Consider the following 17482-nt stretch of genomic DNA (forward strand, 5'->3'; position numbering starts at 1 on the left):
TCGGATATTTTGTGAAATTGCGCTCAACTTCTCCTCAATCCCAATCCAATTTCGACTTGAAACGATCCATTTAGCGTGAGAGCCTATGCATTTCCCAGTGATAAGATCAAGGAGCCGCTCTAAATCTTTTTGGCATTCATCAAGCGCATCAATCATGAAAACCTGGCCTTCTAGGCTAGGGTCTTTTAGAAGCTCGGTGAACATTTGGGATAACACGACCCAGGAATTGGTGTCTTGGAACAATGCTGCCCCCGCTTGGTCATATTTCCCTTGAATGTGCGAGAGAAGCTGCCGGTTTGTATCCACCAAAAGGTAAATGAGGCCACGCAATACAGCAGTCGCATTGTTCAGTCGTGGATCAGTAGCCTGACAAAAGAAATAACATGGCTTGATGTTCTGGTGCTGTAATTCATCGATTATACCACATAGAAGCATAGTCTTCCCTTTTCCAGGATCTCCTTTAATCCACAACATGTGGTTGGCCTTCTCGTCTCGCCATGCAATAAAGTCCCTATGCTTTATAGCCCAGTCGTAAGCGCCTTGTAGAAGGCCACCATTGGTATCTTCGATTCGAGATTTATCATCGCGGGGATCAGTGACTCGGAGATCCTTTAAGCATCGTTCTTCTTCTTTGCTAAGGATATGCTGCTTAATTGTTGGCCAGATGTCCTGCATTTCGCCTCGGAGCACTTGACTCGCAGAATCAAGCTCGCCAAGTCGCCTTTGGATCTCCAGAGCATTGAATATTCTTGAATCTTCCTCAACAGTCGCCTCGGCATTCCGAATATCATCCAATTGACCAGTCCAGTTATCAGCTTTGATCGCATCCCTCCACATGGCCGGTCCATGTCGGCGGTAGTAACGACACACGCTCTTCATTTGGTAAAGTAGAAGCTTCTGATACAGATCAAGGATATGCTTCTCCATTTGAAGTCGCAACGAGTTTGGCGCCAATTTACTGATATTATCGTCCAAGAGTAGCTCTGCGAGATGCCAGTACCAGTCCATCCTTGATACAACATACACTATGCCTTCGTTATTCGCCTTGGCTTCTTGGATGGACTTGGAGACCATCTTTAATCATTGTCGTCAGTGACGATTCAAGTGAATGAGACTTATAAGCTTACCTCGAGAGCAAAACAGACCCCAGTCCATGCAACAGCGGCTTCTGGAACTGCGCGAACGGCTTGCCTCATGGTAATGCCAACTGCTGCTAAGCCAGTGCCAATTTTCTGCTTTTTCTCAATACTTTGTTGCTTCTTCTCCAAGGCCGCTTCCACAATCATTTGCATTTGCTTCCATCTCTCGTCATAGGCCTTATCAATTCGATTCTCCAAAGATGTGGGCTCGGAAGGACCATTTTGATCGCGAAAGAGTTTCGTAGAGAGGATTTTCTCATACGACTCTACGACTTCGGTATTGCTGGATTTCAGCTGTTCGTACGCTTTATTCCATAGCCTTCCTTGAAGCTGTTTGGGTTCAATATGTGGCTCGCAGTTTGGTGCAGGCTCAGGATTAGGTACTAATTCATTGGGCACAGTCGGAAAATCAGGCTCAACCGATAATTGTACACTGATGACTTCCTTTGGTTGCTTTCCTTTCCGTTTCTTCCAGAAGGGCGGCATTCTTCTTTGGAAATTTCTGTAGCGCAGAGGATAAACAGTACAATAGGTGACCGATGGGGAAACAATGATGATTCACAATGTTGATGAATACATGTGTATATGAATTGATCTGTGGGCTGCCTGGAGTTACAGCCTCGCCCACTGGGCGGGGATCGATTTGCTCACATGGGTAGGCTTCACAAGCGAGTATCGATTGGTCACTAACTTTCTGACGAGATGCACGCGTACCTGTAATCAGCCCAACCAGAGCGTGGCAGCTCTTCCATGTATACGTACACCACCGTTTGATTCGCAAGTTCATCTACAGGTCAAGATCAAAGATACATTTAGGCTTGCCAAACTTTGGCGGAGCTACCCTGGAAGAGAGTAAATGTTTTAGGTATTTCAATCAGAGATGGCTTCTTAGGAATCTGAAGGCTTTGAGATTTGGTCGGTAATTCATTTTACAGTGAAGCAGGTGAGGCGGTAAATATAGCGAATCCAAATCGATGCACTGTTTGTAGGCGTTGATCCTTGATATTCAAAGTGTATATTTCAAAATCAACAAAATAACTCCAGAAGCAGGCAAAAACACTGTGCACAAGTCGGGAAGCATGAGCGTTGTTGGCTTCATAAATGTAAATAGAGCAACACCAAGCACGTGATCCGCTACAACAGGCGCCCAACGCCTGGAACATCTTCCGTAGTATAGTGGTCAGTATGCAAGCTTGTCACGCTTGAGACCCGGGTTCAATTCCCGGCGGGAGAGATTTTTTGCCCATTTGCTGTAAAGCATATCTTTTTTTCAGAGGCTGATAGGGTGCTATCATGCTCTGTTATTTTTTGCGCTCATATTGGACTCAACTAATGCAGCAATTACACGGAGCGTATGGTCCGGGATATTGGGCCGCCTGGATACTTAGGTTTTACAATCTCCAATGTCAATGATGAGATACTCTCACTGTTACAGCAATGTCCGCTGTGGATCTGGTCTGGTCGTCTTTTACAGGCATATTACGATGGAAGTACGGTGCAATTCTTACAGCCAAGAAGGCAGTCTTCATCCGCTAGGGATATCGGGATAGTTAGCGCTCCGTAAAGCGAGAAACACGGAATGGTGCTCCGTACAGTGAGCCACGGAAACAACATAAGTAGGTGATTGTTCCGACGATCGCCTATGCCGGTCATCGATCAGGCAGGGAAGCGAAAGCGCAATTTAAAAAAGAAAAAAGAAAAAAACAAGGTCATCCAACCACGGGACGGGACCCGCTTAGCTTGTCGAAGCAATTTAATCGTAACGCACGATTCACACTAATCAGCCGGAGACGGGCCTCATAGGATGTTGTAGTTTGAGCCGTGGATCGTGTATGCACAGTATTTGCACCATAGGTAATCGGAGGCACGCAACTGGACGCAGTTCGCCTTCGTAATCTATCAACAATTATAGAGCGTAGGAGTCGATTTTACGACAGCAGCACATGACTGGAAGAAGGATGAAATTGCCATTTTTAGCAATGATGCAGCTCCGCAGAGAAGCGATTTTACGGCGCTCTGTCTGGCCGACGGAGCTGCTGTGGAGAATGCAAAGCCGAAAATACGCACGGCGCTACCTGGACATGCATGAACGTGCCCTGTGCTTTACAGCAGGACTTTGGTTGGAAGTAAGCCGGGATGCTGATATGGAAAGATTTTGTTCTGCAGAGTTCGTGTAATACTAGTGTGCATGGAAGGGGATGCTCAAAAGTTCCCATTGGCTCGCTAAAGGGGGTTTGTGGGAGTTTGTGCAGAAGAGAGAGAAAAGAAAAAAGAAAAGAAAAAAGAAAAGAAAAAAGAAAAGAAAAATAGAAAAGAAAAAGAAAAGAAGGAAACAAGATACGAAACCAACATGCATGATGATCAGCTGCACGATGCAATGCGTATCAGCAAGGCGACGCAACAGCTGGAGCGTCAAAGCCAGGCTTTACGAGCCACACGTCGATATGCGGCGCCACGTAGCTCTACATCGTGGCTCGTAGTAGTACTCCATGCTAATGTACGTGATGTCTGAGGCACATGTCGATTGGCTGCCGCTTTTTAGCCATACGAGGAAAGCCGCTTGGTTAGCACGCGTATTTGGTGCCAGTGGCAACATATTGAGTTATAGAGCGTTATAGCGCATCCTAAAGGTGTCTTACTGCATATTGGAGCTGTGGACTGGAATCTTGGATGAAGTTGGTCCATGGGAGGGCATTGCAATTGATGCACCAACTGTAGGCCCTGCTGTACTCCGTATTCCATGCCAGGTACCTGTACTCGTGCGCTGCACTCTTGTAATAGTCAGACATTAATATTCCATCCCGAGGCCACCAGCCCCTAACGTGATATAAGGTCGCACTCATTGTTCCGTTTGCGTCTCTTTGTCTCAGCAGAATGGTCAGCTTTCCTAAACAAGGGTGGTCCCTTGTCAAAAATAGCTAGCGAACCAATCATAGTGTTTGCAATCCTAGCGTGGGATCACCCGAGGCCCCACCTCGTCCACTCAGCAAGCCCGTTCCTGCTTTAGCTGCCAAGTTGAGCCCAGCAGCACCTGGACCTGGCCTAAAAATTGAGGCCGGGCGTGCTAGACTCGGTGCTAGGGCTCAATAACATGCGCTAGACTCAGCGTTGGACCCGGGGGGCTTGACGGGGCTTAGGGGGAGAGACGAGCAACATGGCCGCCCGTTTTAGCGGCGGCGGCCCAACCACTGGCGATGGGAAAAGCCTGCACTGCTGTTATGGAACGAGCCTTGGCGACACCAAAAGATCCTGTGCTTGTTTTGAGGTGCTGGAGTATGGAGTACTGTGCTCCTAGTAGTATTGATTACTGTACAGTCTAGCACAGCAGCATCATGTACTGTTTGGGTACACGGCCGGCGGTTCTCCCTTGGGTAAGACTCCCTTGGTACGTGCCTCAGACACAATGGGTATCGCCAGGCGCTGTCCCCCGGCCCAAGCTTCCAGTTGCTGCAGGTGCGTCGAACACCCCCGGTTTTTCCCTTGGACAGCCAACGAGTCTCCCTTGCTTCTTTGCTTAGGACTCGACATCCTTTCTTCCCACTCTTCTCCTCCACAGCCAGAATAACCCACCTAGAAGCGAGAAGGCCTCGTCTCTGACCAGCTTGGAGCGTCTGGCCTGGCCCAAACAACGGCCCAAACCAAAGCCACAGACGGGGCGACGCATTGAACGCGATCCATTCATCGTTGGGCCTCGACACCGCGCATACAAGTATTACACATACACCGCCGGCGACGCTCTTTATTTTGGGCTACTTGTCGAGTACTTCGCCCCATTGCTATCGCAACAGTAGCGCGCAGGCACGTCGATATAAGCACCAGCAATCTCACAGCCTCGTGTGGCCTCCAACCTTCGATCCGACCGGAACGGACCACAGAAGCGAGAGGGAGGAAAAAGGAAAATTAAAGGGAAAAGCAAGGGCTCAAGCCTCTTTTACATCTCAGCCCCGATACGCGCTCCCGACCAGCCTTCTGCAGCTGCCTTAGCGCCACCTGCAAACGAGACGCCGACTTGCAGCATCCGACGATCGATCTCGCTCCTATCCTGCTGCTCATCCCGCCAATTCTTCCACCCCCGATTGTGATTGCATCGCTGGATGCTGCTCGCGTGCTGATCAAAGTGCAAAGCATCCGCAGTCACAATGGGGTCCACAGCCTTTGGCAACTTTAACGTACGCCGTCGCCCAATCTCTGCGTTTTTGGTGTAGCTGGCTGATCAAGTGTGTGTAAACAGGACTTCTGCAAAGATTCGACCTTGCCGGTCTGCAACGTAAGTGCTGGTTGGGGATATGAGAATGGGCAGAAAGAGACGACAAGAGATAGGATCGATTTCAGGGATGGAAGCTAACCAACCGTTAACCACAGTTGCTATCCGAAGAATTCAAGAACCAAACCGGCCCCTGGGGAGGATGTGCGCTCACCGGAATCTCGCTGAGCGGCGGCCGGCATCTGGGTAACGTTGGATCAATCATCCTATGTGGCATCGGTATTGCCATGGCATCGTTCCTCATCATAAAGTCGGACAGGAAAAAGGCTGCCGTGGGCCGTCGGTATGTACTACCATGCATACACCTCGGATAACAGAACTAACATTGGCGTGACAGCGAAATTCAACTGTTCCTTCTTGGCTATATTCTCATCAGCATCTGCGAAATTTTTTCAGTTGGCGAGATCCCCCTCGGCAAAACCGTACGAGTGGTAGGTTGACCAGCCATCCCATTTCGTTACCCCTGCTGTCAAGGTTCTCGTTCATAGTGTATTAACACGCGTGATATAGGCTTTCAGTGGCATCCACATTGGCGCTATCATCGCGACCACATGGATCCTCATGCTCAACGCTGTTGTTGGATTTCAGCTACTCGATGACGGCACCCCGTTATCTTTGGCCCTGCTATTTGGCTCTGCCGGTGCCCTCCTCGTTGGAACTGGCTACATTGCTCTCGACACGGGATTCAGCTGGACCGGATTCTGGGACAGTAGCTATCAACTCCCGAACCGCAACATTGCCCTCTATGTGTTATACCAGCTTATCCCTCTGCTGTTCCTCGTTGCATTTTTCGTCCTCGAAACCATTCTGGTCCTTCGAATCCTGGGAGAGCTCCGCCCGATGATCTATTTGACTGCCGCCGCCCTCCTCTTTGCCATCGGTCAGGTTTTCAACTACGTCATCAGCAAGTACATTTGCGATGGGACCAACGGCAAGATTGACGGAGCCCTTTTCGAGACGTTCTTCACACTTCTGGCCGTCGGCATGGTCTGGGTCTTCTGGTCAAGCATCACCGAGGACGACTGGCCTATGCCAGCAACAGAGTCTTACACCTCTCCAGGCTATACTGCTACCAGTGCAGCCTATGCCAACACGGGATACGCCAACCAGAGCTATTCCAACCAAGGCTTTGCCTCGCAAGGCTACAACTCCAACAACCACTCGCACTCCCAGTCCTACAATTCTCAACCATACAACTAAGATAATCTTGCAACATTTTGGGTTTCAAACCTCGGCGTTTACAGGCGGCAGCATTGACGGCTTCACTCTTTTGTTAATTTCTGCTTTTCATATATATATACGTTTTCCCCGACGAGTTGATTACGAGTCGAACGACGCGCTCACGCAGCACATATGGAACTGGCTGAAATATGCCAGCAGTGATGGAATTTCCTTTTTGGTTGGAGGAGGGCGAGGAGACTGAGTGACCAGCCGCATTATGTTGGAGCTAAAGTTGTTTATGTTTATTTGCTTTTTCTTTTGTTCAGCTCTCCATCAGAGGGCTTGGGCTTCTTTGGTAATAATGTTTTGCGTACTGGTGTCACTTTGGCTGGAAGGCATCTGGTGAGTTGGAGAAAGATTGTGGGAGAAAAACATATGTTCTGGTTTCTATGTTACTCGCTAAGCGGGCTTCAAGGCCCGATAGCCTGTACTGTGGTTTAGATATGACTTTGTAGTATACCCCGGGGGAGTGAGTGAGTAATAATTGAAAGTCGATATTTTTTTTTATCTTGTATGACATTGTGTCGTTCATCTCAAGGTGTGAAATACAGCGTGAATCTGATAGGCCGTTGTGCTTTGGTGGAGAACTAGGAGCACTAACGAGGCGGAGATAAGTTTCCAGCTAAGCAGCCTTATCGATTTCTATCACTTAAACTCTCCAACTGCACGTCATTCACCTTTTCCTTTCTGTCAACTGCACGCATACTTTCATTTTTAATGCTCAAAATCTTATTTCACTATTTAAGCATAATATCTCCCATTTAAGCCTCATTGCAAAACCCAATTCACCATGGCTGACTCTGATGGCGAGTTCGTCGCCGACGACATGTCTGACGACGACATCATGGATCATACCGTGACGGACGGCGACCCGAGCGCGGCTCGCACCAAGGGCTCGAAAGTATCCAAGAAGAAGCGCGGCGGCAACGCATCTAAAGCATGGGAGCAGTCTAGACGAACGTGGGAGACGGATCTCCCCGAGGAAGATGATGGCATGCTTAACCTGGCGGGCTACGAGGCTGAGCGACGCCGACGGCTGCTGCGCGACACGACGCCTTTGCAGCGTGGCATCATACGGCATCTGGTGCTGGTGCTGGACATGTCATTCGCCATGGCAGAAAAGGATCTACTGCCGACGCGGTATCGGCTGACGCTGAGCTACGCGGCGGCGTTTGTGCGGGAGTACTTTGAGCAGAACCCAATTTCGCAGCTAGCGATTGTGGGCATGAGGGATGGCGTGGCAGTTCGGGTCAGTGATATGGGAGGGAATCCTGCAGAGCATTTAGAGCGGCTGCGAGAGTTGGAAGGGCAGGATCCTCAGGGGAATCCGAGCTTGCAGAATGCGTTGGAGATGTGTCGAGGAGCGTTATTGTGAGTGCTGCCAGCCCTCTACTTCAGATTTGATTCGCCCGCCACTTTGATACTCGATATGCTAACTTGATGTTGGACGATAGCCATGCTCCTTCCCACGGCACAAGAGAAGTGCTCATCATCTACGGCGCCTTGCTCTCGAGCGATCCCGGTGACATTCACGACACAATCAGCAACCTCATCGCCGAACGAATACGGGTATCTGTGGTCGGATTGTCCGCCCAGGTTGCCATCTGTGCGGAACTCTGCTCTAGAACAAATGTGGGAGACGATTCACAGTACAATGTCGCCATGGATGAAACACATTTCAAGGATCTGTTTCTGGCGATAACTACGCCCCCTGTGAACCGGACCAAGGAACAAAGTACATCCAGTCTGTTGATGATGGGCTTCCCCTCACGGACGCTTGCCCCTGGTGGGACTACGAGCTACTGCGCTTGTCACAGTAAACCTTGCCGAGAGGGATATCTCTGCACCCGATGCGGCGTCAAGGTGTGCAGGCTGCCTTCGGAGTGCCCCGCTTGTGGCCTGACGCTCATTCTATCAACACATCTTGCTCGTTCTTATCACCACCTTTTCCCCTTGCGGAACTGGGTCGAAGTCCCTTGGGCCGAAGCCACGCGATCAGCAGCTTGCTTCTCCTGCCAGTGTCCCTTCCCTGAACCTCCCAAGCCAAACAAAGAAAAGGGCAAAGACGAAGCGCCCCCAAAAGCACCTGCAAAGGGTGTGAGCGAAAGCGGGAGATACAAGTGTCAAGTATGCGGTAATCATTTCTGCATTGACTGCGACGTCTTTGCTCATATGGTGATACATAACTGTCCTGGATGCCAGAGTCAATCCCAAGCTGCTCCGACCCCTGATGGGGTACCGCCTGTGGAGGCAAATGGAAATGGGTATACGAATGGCGGAGTCATGGCTATAGACGGATAGATGTTTGAGACTTGGGGATGGCATCCCGAGGCTGGGTTTTTTTACTGCAAGAAGCGCCATGAGAGATTTTTTTTCCCCCTGGATATGATTGGATATTCTTACAAAGATGCCGTCTTGTCTTTTTTTGTTTTTGTTTTATGGCGTTTAGATATGAGCATTTTTACGGAGCATTACGGTTGGAACCCTACTGATGGGGAGATACCATTCCAGCTGCCTACTCAAGGTAGTGCCTTTCAACAATGATAATAAAAAGGGGGAAAGATGTATAAGATATCACGATGGAGAAGCCAAGTGAGCTTTTTGAAATATATTCAAATTTCATTTCAGCATGATTCGTAATCGTGGCTGCAAACTACCTGAATGCTCCCATATGCATCATCTTGGATGCCCAGTAAACAAACTCCCGAAGCTGTGTAGTTAAGACATGTAGAAAATTCATAGATCGGCGGCTTCTCTTTCACGCCGTTTCTTTTAGGTGGGTATTACAAAAAATTACAAGTTTCCTCGCTCAGCCTGTTCGCGCTCAATAGCCTCGAACAAGCTCTTGAAGTTGCCGGCGCCGAAGCCCTCAAAGTTGTTTCTCTGGATAATCTCAATGAAGACGGTAGGGCGGTCCATGAGCGGCTTGGTGAAGAGCTGCAGGAGGTAGCCGGCCTCGTCGTAGTCGATGAGGATGTTGAGGCGCTGGATGGTGTCCAGGTCCTCCTTGAGCTGCCAGTTGCGCTTCTCCGTCTTGAGGCGCTGGCGCATGGTGTCGTAGTATGTGGTGGGCACGTTGATGAACTCGACGCCGCGGGCGCGGAGGGCCGAGACGGAGGTGATGATGTCCGGGGTGAGGAGGGCGATGTGCTGGACGCCCGGGCCGGAGTTGAAGATGACGTACTCCTCGATCTGGGACTTCTTCTTGCCCGGGGCGGGCTCGTTGATGGGCATCTTGACGAGGTTGTTGGGCGAGGCCATGACGATGGAGTTGAGGGCCGAGAACTCGGTGCAGATCTGGGAGTCGTCGACGGACCAGAAGCGGTGGAAGGACAGGCACTGCTCGTAAAAGGCACAAGCAGAGACCATTTCGTTCCACGACTGGTTGCCGACGCAGTGGTCGATGCGGGCAAGAGGCACGTTGGGCATCGCCACGGAAGAGGTGCGCTCTTTGCCGGCGCGGAAGCCGGGCAGGAATGGTCCAGTGTAGCCCCGGCGGTTGATGAGAGTGTGAGTAGTATCGCCGTAGGTGCAGATGACAGCGGTAGTGACGGAGCCGTGGTCATCCTTGGTGGCGGTTGGGCCTTGGACGGCGATGGCGCCCTCAGCCACGGCCTTGTTGTATACGGCCTCGACGTTGTCAACCTCAAAGGCAACGTCCTTGACGGCATCGCCGTGTCTCTCGAGGTGAGCGTGAATCTCCTTCAGGAGCTTCCGCTCAGAATCAGAGATGGTCTCATCTTCAGGGAGGTGAGCCTCCGATCGCAGGGGAGACGTGAAGACGAAGCGGACGCCATTGTTGCAGACGACATAAGAAGCGAAATATCGGCTTCCAGTCTCGAGTCCACGGTAAGCCGTGGTCTCAAAGCCAAAGAGGGTAGTATAATAAGCGGCCGCCTGCTTGGCGTTGCCAACCCACCACGTTACGTGGTCATAGCCGGTGAAGTCGGCGGGAGGCTGGATAGCGAGGTGGTCGGGGGTGGTGCCGTTGTTGTTTGCAGGTCGCTGCTCTGGGGAGTTGCTGATAGCAGAAGGGGACATTGCCACTCAGAAGGTATTTGGGGGTGAAACTGGGGGAAGCCGGTTTGTGTATATGCTTTGAAGCAGTTTGTTTAAGATGTAAGAGTTATTGATATAGACTCGAGGGTCTGTGTGCTGGCTGTTTGATATATATCAGATTCAGGGCTCGGGTTGAGTGTCCAATGACAGATCTGTGTGGCCCAAAGAGGGCAACACCACTGATATATGAATCTGGCGAGACTGTTTCCAAAGTTACTTCTGAGCCATCGGAAAGCTCCCGCACGCCGAGCAAACCCATGGATTCAAGCGGCCCAAGGCCTTCTCTCCGCCCCTTTGCTCCAAAGTTTGAGAGGCGGCTTACGTTGGTTCGTAGGGCTATTCCTTTATCCTTCCGCTAGCTCCGATCCCATTGCAATCTCCCATAAGCAAGCGCTCTCACTGGCTGCTGTCCCATGCGGGGGCCAAGCCGCGATCGTCCAATGCGCCCTTGAAGCTCCTTTTTTGCAGCGTCGGCAGCCGTAGCGCCGGGATACAGAGACGCTGAGTGCCGTGCGGAATGATGCCGCTCCGGCGGTGCCAGCCGAGGAGAGCCGACAATGGCCGCCCCACCAGAGCCCGGCTTAAGTTCCGTTGCCACCGACTGGGCTGGGGATGACGCATGCGGGCGCCCGAGACTCTCTTGAATCTGGCGGTTGAGCTTAGGCGATCGATCGTCTGATAGGAGAAAAGTTCCGCTGCGGTGTAACTTTGGTGCTGATAAGCTCTGTTGTGCCGAAGGGCCTGGTCGTAAACTTTTAGTCGAGCGGAAGAGCCAGTCACTTGACGCGGCTACTCGAGGTAATCTCAGACACCGGATAGGCTGTCCAGATTTCATATGAATTCTTGTCTCTTCCATATCCATTTGACAGTTGCTCAAACCATCTCGTCATTGTAAAACAAAACTTTCACAAGTACCCTTTGATAATTGATATCAGCTTGCATTGTCATCTCCACTTGTCTACCACAAACAACACCACCGCCAAAATGACGACAGTATCGCTAAGCCGGCACGACATCAACGTGCTCGAGAAGATCAAGGACCCCGAGTCCAACCCGGCTGCAGGCGTCGTGATTGACTCCGCGCTGCCACGTGATCCTCAAATCGTCGATCACAGCGTGTATGAGAGAGTGGTGGAGAGAGAGCGCACCATCATCCGCACTCTTCAAGCCATCGAGATGCAGCTCAGCAGCTTCCAGAGCGAAGACGACGCCGACAAGGCCATTGAGAGCTACAAGAGCTGCGTGTCAGACTTTAGCAATCTCATTTCAGATTATCCTCTCTATGCTAGCGCCAGAAACAACCGCGCGCAAATCATGCGGCGGCTGTATGGAGATTGCATGCTGCTCAACTACACATCGACCATGCCCATGCCGCTGATTCCCCAGCCAGAGCAGTCGGAGAAGAGAAAGGCAGCAAAGGATGCACTTGAGGATATGGAAACTGCAATTCGGCTGCTCACTCCACCCTCGCCAACAACTCCCATGTCTTCACAGGCTGCGCGGACGCTGTCCATGGCGCACACTCAACGAGCGGCAATCTACCTAAGAACCGCCAAGCTCTTGTCAGATCGCCAGTTGGACGTTGACGACAGCCGCGAGGAGGCCACCTGGTCCCGCATAGAATTCGAAGAAGCCGCCTCAAGAGACTTGGCGCTCGGAGGCAGATATGGAAATCAGATTGCAAAGGCTTTGGCCGTCAGCGTCAACCCAACGGCGAAACTCTGCGGCCAGATGGTTCGAGAAGCGATGAAGAAGGAGTATGGCCCCGCGTTTGAAATGTAAATTATGTTTCCTTTTTGTTTGTTTGTTTGTTTAAAGAGCCAGATGGATACATGAAATCCTCCTTGGGTTTATATGTCAGGAGAAGAGGGATGAATTATGAAATTTAGCCAACCAAGGTCAGCTTCGACCCCGAATATGGCGTTTTTGTGTATCTAGAGAGCATGGAATGGTGGCGTTTCGTGAACTGATGCCTTGAAATGGCGATAAAATCTATTTCTTTGAGAGCCCAATGCGTCTATAACAAAATAAATCAGCGCACATGAAGCGTTGAGAATTTCACATGTGTCAGTCTCATACCGTAGACCAGTTTCTATTGTTTCATTGGTTGTCTTTCCCTTGGCCTTCTCTTCACGGTTGATCCTGGTTGCCGCCGCCGACAATCCAATCACGACAGCAAAGATAGGGTCGGCGACCCGAGAAATGATATAAGTCGGCGCAGGCATGCTTGGGACTGGATTTGCTTCTATTGCCGCAATCCGATGAGCTCAAAGTGGGTATAACGGTCTTTTTATCTTATCCCGAACATTCATTTGGACACCAAGGAGCGAATAGGGAGGGGCTAATTTTGTGTGCACGGGCCACCTCGGATAAGGAAGCGCAATCACCACGTGACATAGCACCTGCGAGTCGCTTGCCCCAAATCGTCAGCCCACAAACCCCAAATTTTGCACCAAATTCCCGATCACGGTTCTACGACGACGAAATCCTATTCCTCCAGCACATACCGACCACCCACAGGCAGGACAAAATGAAGTTCCTCAAGGTCGGCCGAGTCGCCATCATCACCCGAGGCCGATATGCCGGCAAGAAGGTACGAAACAATTACGAATTTCCCACCGCGCCGCTCAGTTCTCAAATTTGCATCTCGACAATCTCGATAATATTTTTTTTCTCTTCCCATATTGGACGGCTCGCTTGTTGTTGTTGTTGTTGTATGGGAAGAGGGAGGAGTATAGAGGGAAAGAGGAGGACGAGATTGATTTGAGAACGAGCGCTGTGGAATTTTTTTCATCTACGTTTTTGCGAATTGCAAATTTCACAATTCCATACAGAAGTGCTGACATTCATTCTTTTTTCAGGTCGTCATCATCCAGCCCGTCGACAACGGCAACAAGCCTCACCCCTTCGGCCACGCCATCGTTGCCGGCATCGAGCGCTACCCCTCAAAGATCACCCGCCGCATGTCCAAGACCCGACAGGAGAAGCGCAGCAAGGTCAAGCCCTTCATCAAGGTCATCAACTACAACCACCTGATGCCCACCCGATACACCCTTGAGCTCGAGGGCATCAAGGGAACCATCTCTGCAGACACCTTCAAGGAGGTCAGCCAGCGGGAGGATGCCAAGAAGACTGTCAAGAAGGTTCTGGAGGAGCGATACACCAGCGGCAAGAACCGATGGTTCTTCACCCCTCTGAGTATGTTTTTTTTCCCGTCCCATTCCGGTTCCCTATCGATTCATCCCCTTTTACCCCAAATGGGCAAAATGGGAGATGCCGAGAGAGAATCCCAGCAGCGTTCCAAGAACTAACAGTGTCATTTCTTTTCTAGGATTCTAAATTAAAAATCGTTTTCTCCATCACGGTTTGGGAGTTGGCGGGATGTAAAGAGCATCGATTGGTACTTTTAAGGAACCACGGTCGGTTCATGGGCTCAATATGAAGTTCATTATCAATTATTCACACAATTATTTCTTTACTACGTGAATGTCTCGTTGCCAGTGACGTGGGACTCAACAGCGACAAAACAAAAATGAACTCGAGGGAAACACGATTACGCCAGTGTCCAACCGACACTGCTCATGAAATGGCACGAAGGAGGAGAGAAAGATAGACCGTTTGGCTTGTAGCTACACCAATTGATTTTTTCTGCATCCTAAAATGAGCATGACCATGACCAGTGCCGTTTTGCCTCGCGCGCAGTGTGTATGGAAGGAAAGCCAAAACAGTCACAAGTGTTCATGCAATTGCTGAATTGATTGATTCTCAATTTAGAAATATTAAAAAAGTTTTGTAGTGATTTCATCTCTACGTCTCTCTATGAACTCGTCTCTCACGCCGTCTAAAGTAACATCAGATTAGACCTTGGCGCAAAACAAACTTGATTTCGAGCAGCATCGACCTGGAGTGCCGCTCGACGCTCTATAATTATACACCAATAAAAAAATAACAGGTCTCAACAGCCAAAGTATGCTCAAGCCCCCCTCTTTGTCTCCAAGTTAGGGGGGGCTCCCTTTTTGTTTGCTGGTTTTGGCGAAGAATGAAACAAAGCGCTGGGACCTCCTCAGGGCCCGTCACTCACAAGAAACAGAAGATTGACCTTTTAGATTGTCTGTCCTTCCAACCAAACAACGCCGGTGACGCAATCGTACTTCGTTTTACAGTTGGCCCTAAAAAAAGCCATGGTTTCATTCATGTGACGTTTACTCAGCTCCCGCGGCGGCGGCAGCAGCAGCATTGCCCTTGAAGTGGTTGGTGACTTCAGAGGCGAGCTTGGAGGGGTCGTACTCAGGGGCGTAGGTGGGAGCCAGGCCGCCAAAGACGACGAAGATGAAGAGCACAGCCATCACAATGATGGACAGCTTGCGGAGGATAGGCTTGCGAGCACCAAACTCGGCCCACTGGCGGCCGGCCTCACCAGCGTAGCCCTTGAGGGCCTCGAAGCCAAGCTTGTAGTAAACCATGCCACCGAGGGCGATGGAGTAGCCAAAGAACTGAAGAGCAGTTACCTGGGTGCCCCAGATCATCATGGAGGCAACGACAAGCATGATGTCCTTGAGAACACCGCAGAGGGTGAGGACGACAGCAGAGGTCTTGCCAATCTGCGTAGAAAGAACCGGGTTAGCAAATCTGGCGTTGAATACCTCGATGCGGTGTAGACGAGTGATTAAGAGTGACATACCAAGAAAACGACGGAGACGTTGAGCATGAAAGCGCAAAGACCGTTGAGGAAGAAGGTGAAGAAGCCGACGTTGTACACCTCAACCATGGAGACCTTGGGAACCTCCCAGATCAAAGCAACCACACCGTTCATCACGGCGCAGATGGGAGCGAAGTAGTACAGAGACACCAGGGGGTCCATCTTGAAGTCTGCAGAGCTCAGCAGTCTCTGGACCATGGTGAGTCGGAGAGCCTCGAAAATGACACCGGCAATCTGGTAGGCGACACCAATAACGACGAAGTGGATTTCGCCCATCGACGCAATGATGACACCGACGACAATGGCGGAGACATTGAGGAACTGCTTCAGGTTTGGCTGAGACACGCCCAGGGCCCAGCCGGAGATCAGGACAGCAACGGGCGTGGTAGCCTTGAGCATCTGGATGAAGGCGACCGAGAGGTAGAGGTAGGTCAGGTTACCGCAGATCAAACTCAAGCTGAAGAAGATACCAATGGGCACAACGGCTCGCAAGTATACGCGGCCCGTCATCTTAACCGTCTTTCGGCCATCGAGCATAGTCGTCCAGCGGGCCATGACCTGGGTAACGACGGTGGCAAAGGTGAGGTGGTAAGTCGTGAGAATGACGGGATAGCCTGGCATCAGGGGCATTAGTACACGCCATCACGAATTGAATTGGAAAGCAGAGGGAGCAACATACGGAAGTTGAGCGTGTCCAGGAGCCATTTGTTGAACAGGATGACGGAAGAACTGAAGCCAATCCATGTGCTGCGCGCGCATTAGCCAAAACAATTCCATCATATTCGCTCTTGACGCAGTCCAAACTCACACAACGTAGAAGACGGGGTGTAGAGAAGCCTTTGCGGGAGCGGGCTTGTCGGCCGCAGGATTGACAGTGGGCAAGACTGGCTCGGAGCGAGTGATGTCGCCCGAGACTCTGGTTTTCTCTTCAGCAGACATGGCGGCGGCAGCTGATGCAATTCGCAGCGTGTATCAAAAGATGAAGATGGTTGCGAAGGCAATGCTCGCAGGTTTGCTTTTGAGGTTTAGGGGAGACGCGCAAACGAACGAACGGACGGACAGACAGGCAGTCCTTTTTTTAGCAGGCAGGGTACGTAGCCTCAAGAAGGCGACAAGGGGGGGCCGCAAACCAAGGTGGGAAGAAAAAAGAGTGTGAGGGGCGTCCAATATGCAATAAAGCGAGGGCTCGTATCAAGAAAGGGAAAAACAGGGACCGCCCGGAAAAAGAATGGTCTTGCGCAAGCAGCCAACAGTGAGAGCTAAAGGTACCGGCGCTTGCGGTCAAGATACGAGGAGAAATCAATATAAAGAGAGAAGGGAAAAAATACGAGTTGCACGAAAGTAGGGATGGTGTGCTCGGGAAGAAGAAAGAGAAGAGACAAGAAAATAATGGCGTCGTGAGAGGGAAGGGGGACGTCAAATAGGGGACTAGAGAGAAAATCCAATACTACTACGAGCACAACACAGCCAGCCAGAACGGCACATCGCATCGAGGCAATTAAAATCAATCCGACGCTTGTCCTGGAAATTGGCCCCAATTCCTGCGTGCTGAGCGCCGTTGCTGGCGCAAAGTACAGGTACGGGGCATCCAACCACGGCAGCCGGCGCGGTCCAGGTACAAGAACCGATATATCAGCTCTAGTACTCTTGTCTGGCTGGACGCTTCAGGGGGTTTCGCAGGGCCCTGCACAGAGCAGAGGGAGCGCTACAGGGGGGAGGCGCCACTATCCCTCAGACCCCCTGGCGAATCAATCCACCCACGTTTGAGAGATAAGAGCCAAAAGATCATCTATGGAGTAACGGGGGTGCCAACAGAGTGCATCGCCACAGCCCTAGCCGTGTACAAGTACAGAGCGCGACGTGCCAGGCAAGTATCTGCCCTGTGAGAGGTCGTGCCGCGTAGGGATAATTTTAGTTGTGGATGGGTAATGGTAAGCTGGGGGCGCTGAATACGGTCACATCAATAGAGCCTCTCATAAGCTAACGTCGGGCAAATTTCATCGTGTTTAGTATGGATGTTGAGTTAAGCCTGGCCCAAATAGAAAAGAGAGCACAGAAGAAATCGCGAAATAAAATAGGGCCACTCCGTTATTCCCTTGT

General features: G+C 50.8%; 7 protein-coding genes and 1 non-coding gene across 8 annotated transcripts; 5 read left to right on the forward strand and 3 right to left on the reverse strand.

Annotated features, from left to right (window-relative positions):
- Positions 1–2301: 2301 nt before the first annotated feature.
- V8C40DRAFT_t86 lies at positions 2302–2373 on the forward strand. The gene has a single exon. It is a non-coding gene; the product is annotated as a tRNA-Asp (tRNA).
- Positions 2374–4608: 2235 nt separating this feature from the next.
- On the forward strand, positions 4609–7131 carry V8C40DRAFT_241366 (chitin synthase III catalytic subunit). The gene is made up of 5 exons (XM_083215012.1): positions 4609–5308; positions 5371–5406; positions 5502–5686; positions 5741–5834; positions 5914–7131. The coding sequence occupies exons 1-5, from the start codon at positions 5279–5281 to the stop codon at positions 6601–6603; spliced, it is 1035 nt and encodes a 344-aa protein (XP_083075016.1). The 5' UTR covers positions 4609–5278; the 3' UTR covers positions 6604–7131.
- A 118-nt stretch (positions 7132–7249) lies between these two features.
- V8C40DRAFT_241368 (TFIIH/NER complex subunit SSL1) lies at positions 7250–9222 on the forward strand. Its single transcript, XM_083215013.1, has 2 exons — positions 7250–7995; positions 8079–9222. The coding sequence occupies exons 1-2, from the start codon at positions 7415–7417 to the stop codon at positions 8923–8925; spliced, it is 1428 nt and encodes a 475-aa protein (XP_083075017.1). The 5' UTR covers positions 7250–7414; the 3' UTR covers positions 8926–9222.
- Positions 9223–9249: 27 nt separating this feature from the next.
- V8C40DRAFT_241369 (Glyoxalase/Bleomycin resistance protein/Dihydroxybiphenyl dioxygenase) lies at positions 9250–10821 on the reverse strand. The gene has a single exon (XM_083215014.1). The coding sequence runs from the start codon at positions 10663–10665 to the stop codon at positions 9418–9420; it is 1248 nt and encodes a 415-aa protein (XP_083075018.1). The 5' UTR covers positions 10666–10821; the 3' UTR covers positions 9250–9417.
- Positions 10822–11344: 523 nt separating this feature from the next.
- V8C40DRAFT_241372 (uncharacterized protein) lies at positions 11345–12654 on the forward strand. Its single transcript, XM_083215015.1, has one exon. The coding sequence runs from the start codon at positions 11668–11670 to the stop codon at positions 12463–12465; it is 798 nt and encodes a 265-aa protein (XP_083075019.1). The 5' UTR covers positions 11345–11667; the 3' UTR covers positions 12466–12654.
- V8C40DRAFT_193321 (uncharacterized protein) lies at positions 12542–13110 on the reverse strand. The gene has a single exon (XM_083211876.1). The coding sequence runs from the start codon at positions 12906–12908 to the stop codon at positions 12618–12620; it is 291 nt and encodes a 96-aa protein (XP_083075020.1). The 5' UTR covers positions 12909–13110; the 3' UTR covers positions 12542–12617.
- V8C40DRAFT_241375 (60S ribosomal protein eL27) lies at positions 13100–14345 on the forward strand. The gene is made up of 3 exons (XM_083215016.1): positions 13100–13276; positions 13545–13881; positions 14015–14345. The coding sequence occupies exons 1-3, from the start codon at positions 13214–13216 to the stop codon at positions 14020–14022; spliced, it is 408 nt and encodes a 135-aa protein (XP_083075021.1). The 5' UTR covers positions 13100–13213; the 3' UTR covers positions 14023–14345.
- Positions 14346–14441: 96 nt separating this feature from the next.
- Positions 14442–16481, reverse strand: V8C40DRAFT_193307 (triose-phosphate transporter family-domain-containing protein). The gene is made up of 4 exons (XM_083211875.1): positions 16191–16481; positions 16062–16129; positions 15365–15996; positions 14442–15284 (listed from the first exon to the last, which is right to left on the reverse strand). The coding sequence occupies exons 1-4, from the start codon at positions 16319–16321 to the stop codon at positions 14886–14888; spliced, it is 1230 nt and encodes a 409-aa protein (XP_083075022.1). The 5' UTR covers positions 16322–16481; the 3' UTR covers positions 14442–14885.
- Positions 16482–17482: the final 1001 nt, after the last annotated feature.

The sequence above is a fragment of the Trichoderma camerunense genome (genome assembly GCF_050948025.1).
Source record: "Trichoderma camerunense strain CBS 138272 chromosome Unknown V8C40scaffold_6, whole genome shotgun sequence".
NCBI classification, from domain to species: domain Eukaryota; kingdom Fungi; phylum Ascomycota; class Sordariomycetes; order Hypocreales; family Hypocreaceae; genus Trichoderma; species Trichoderma camerunense.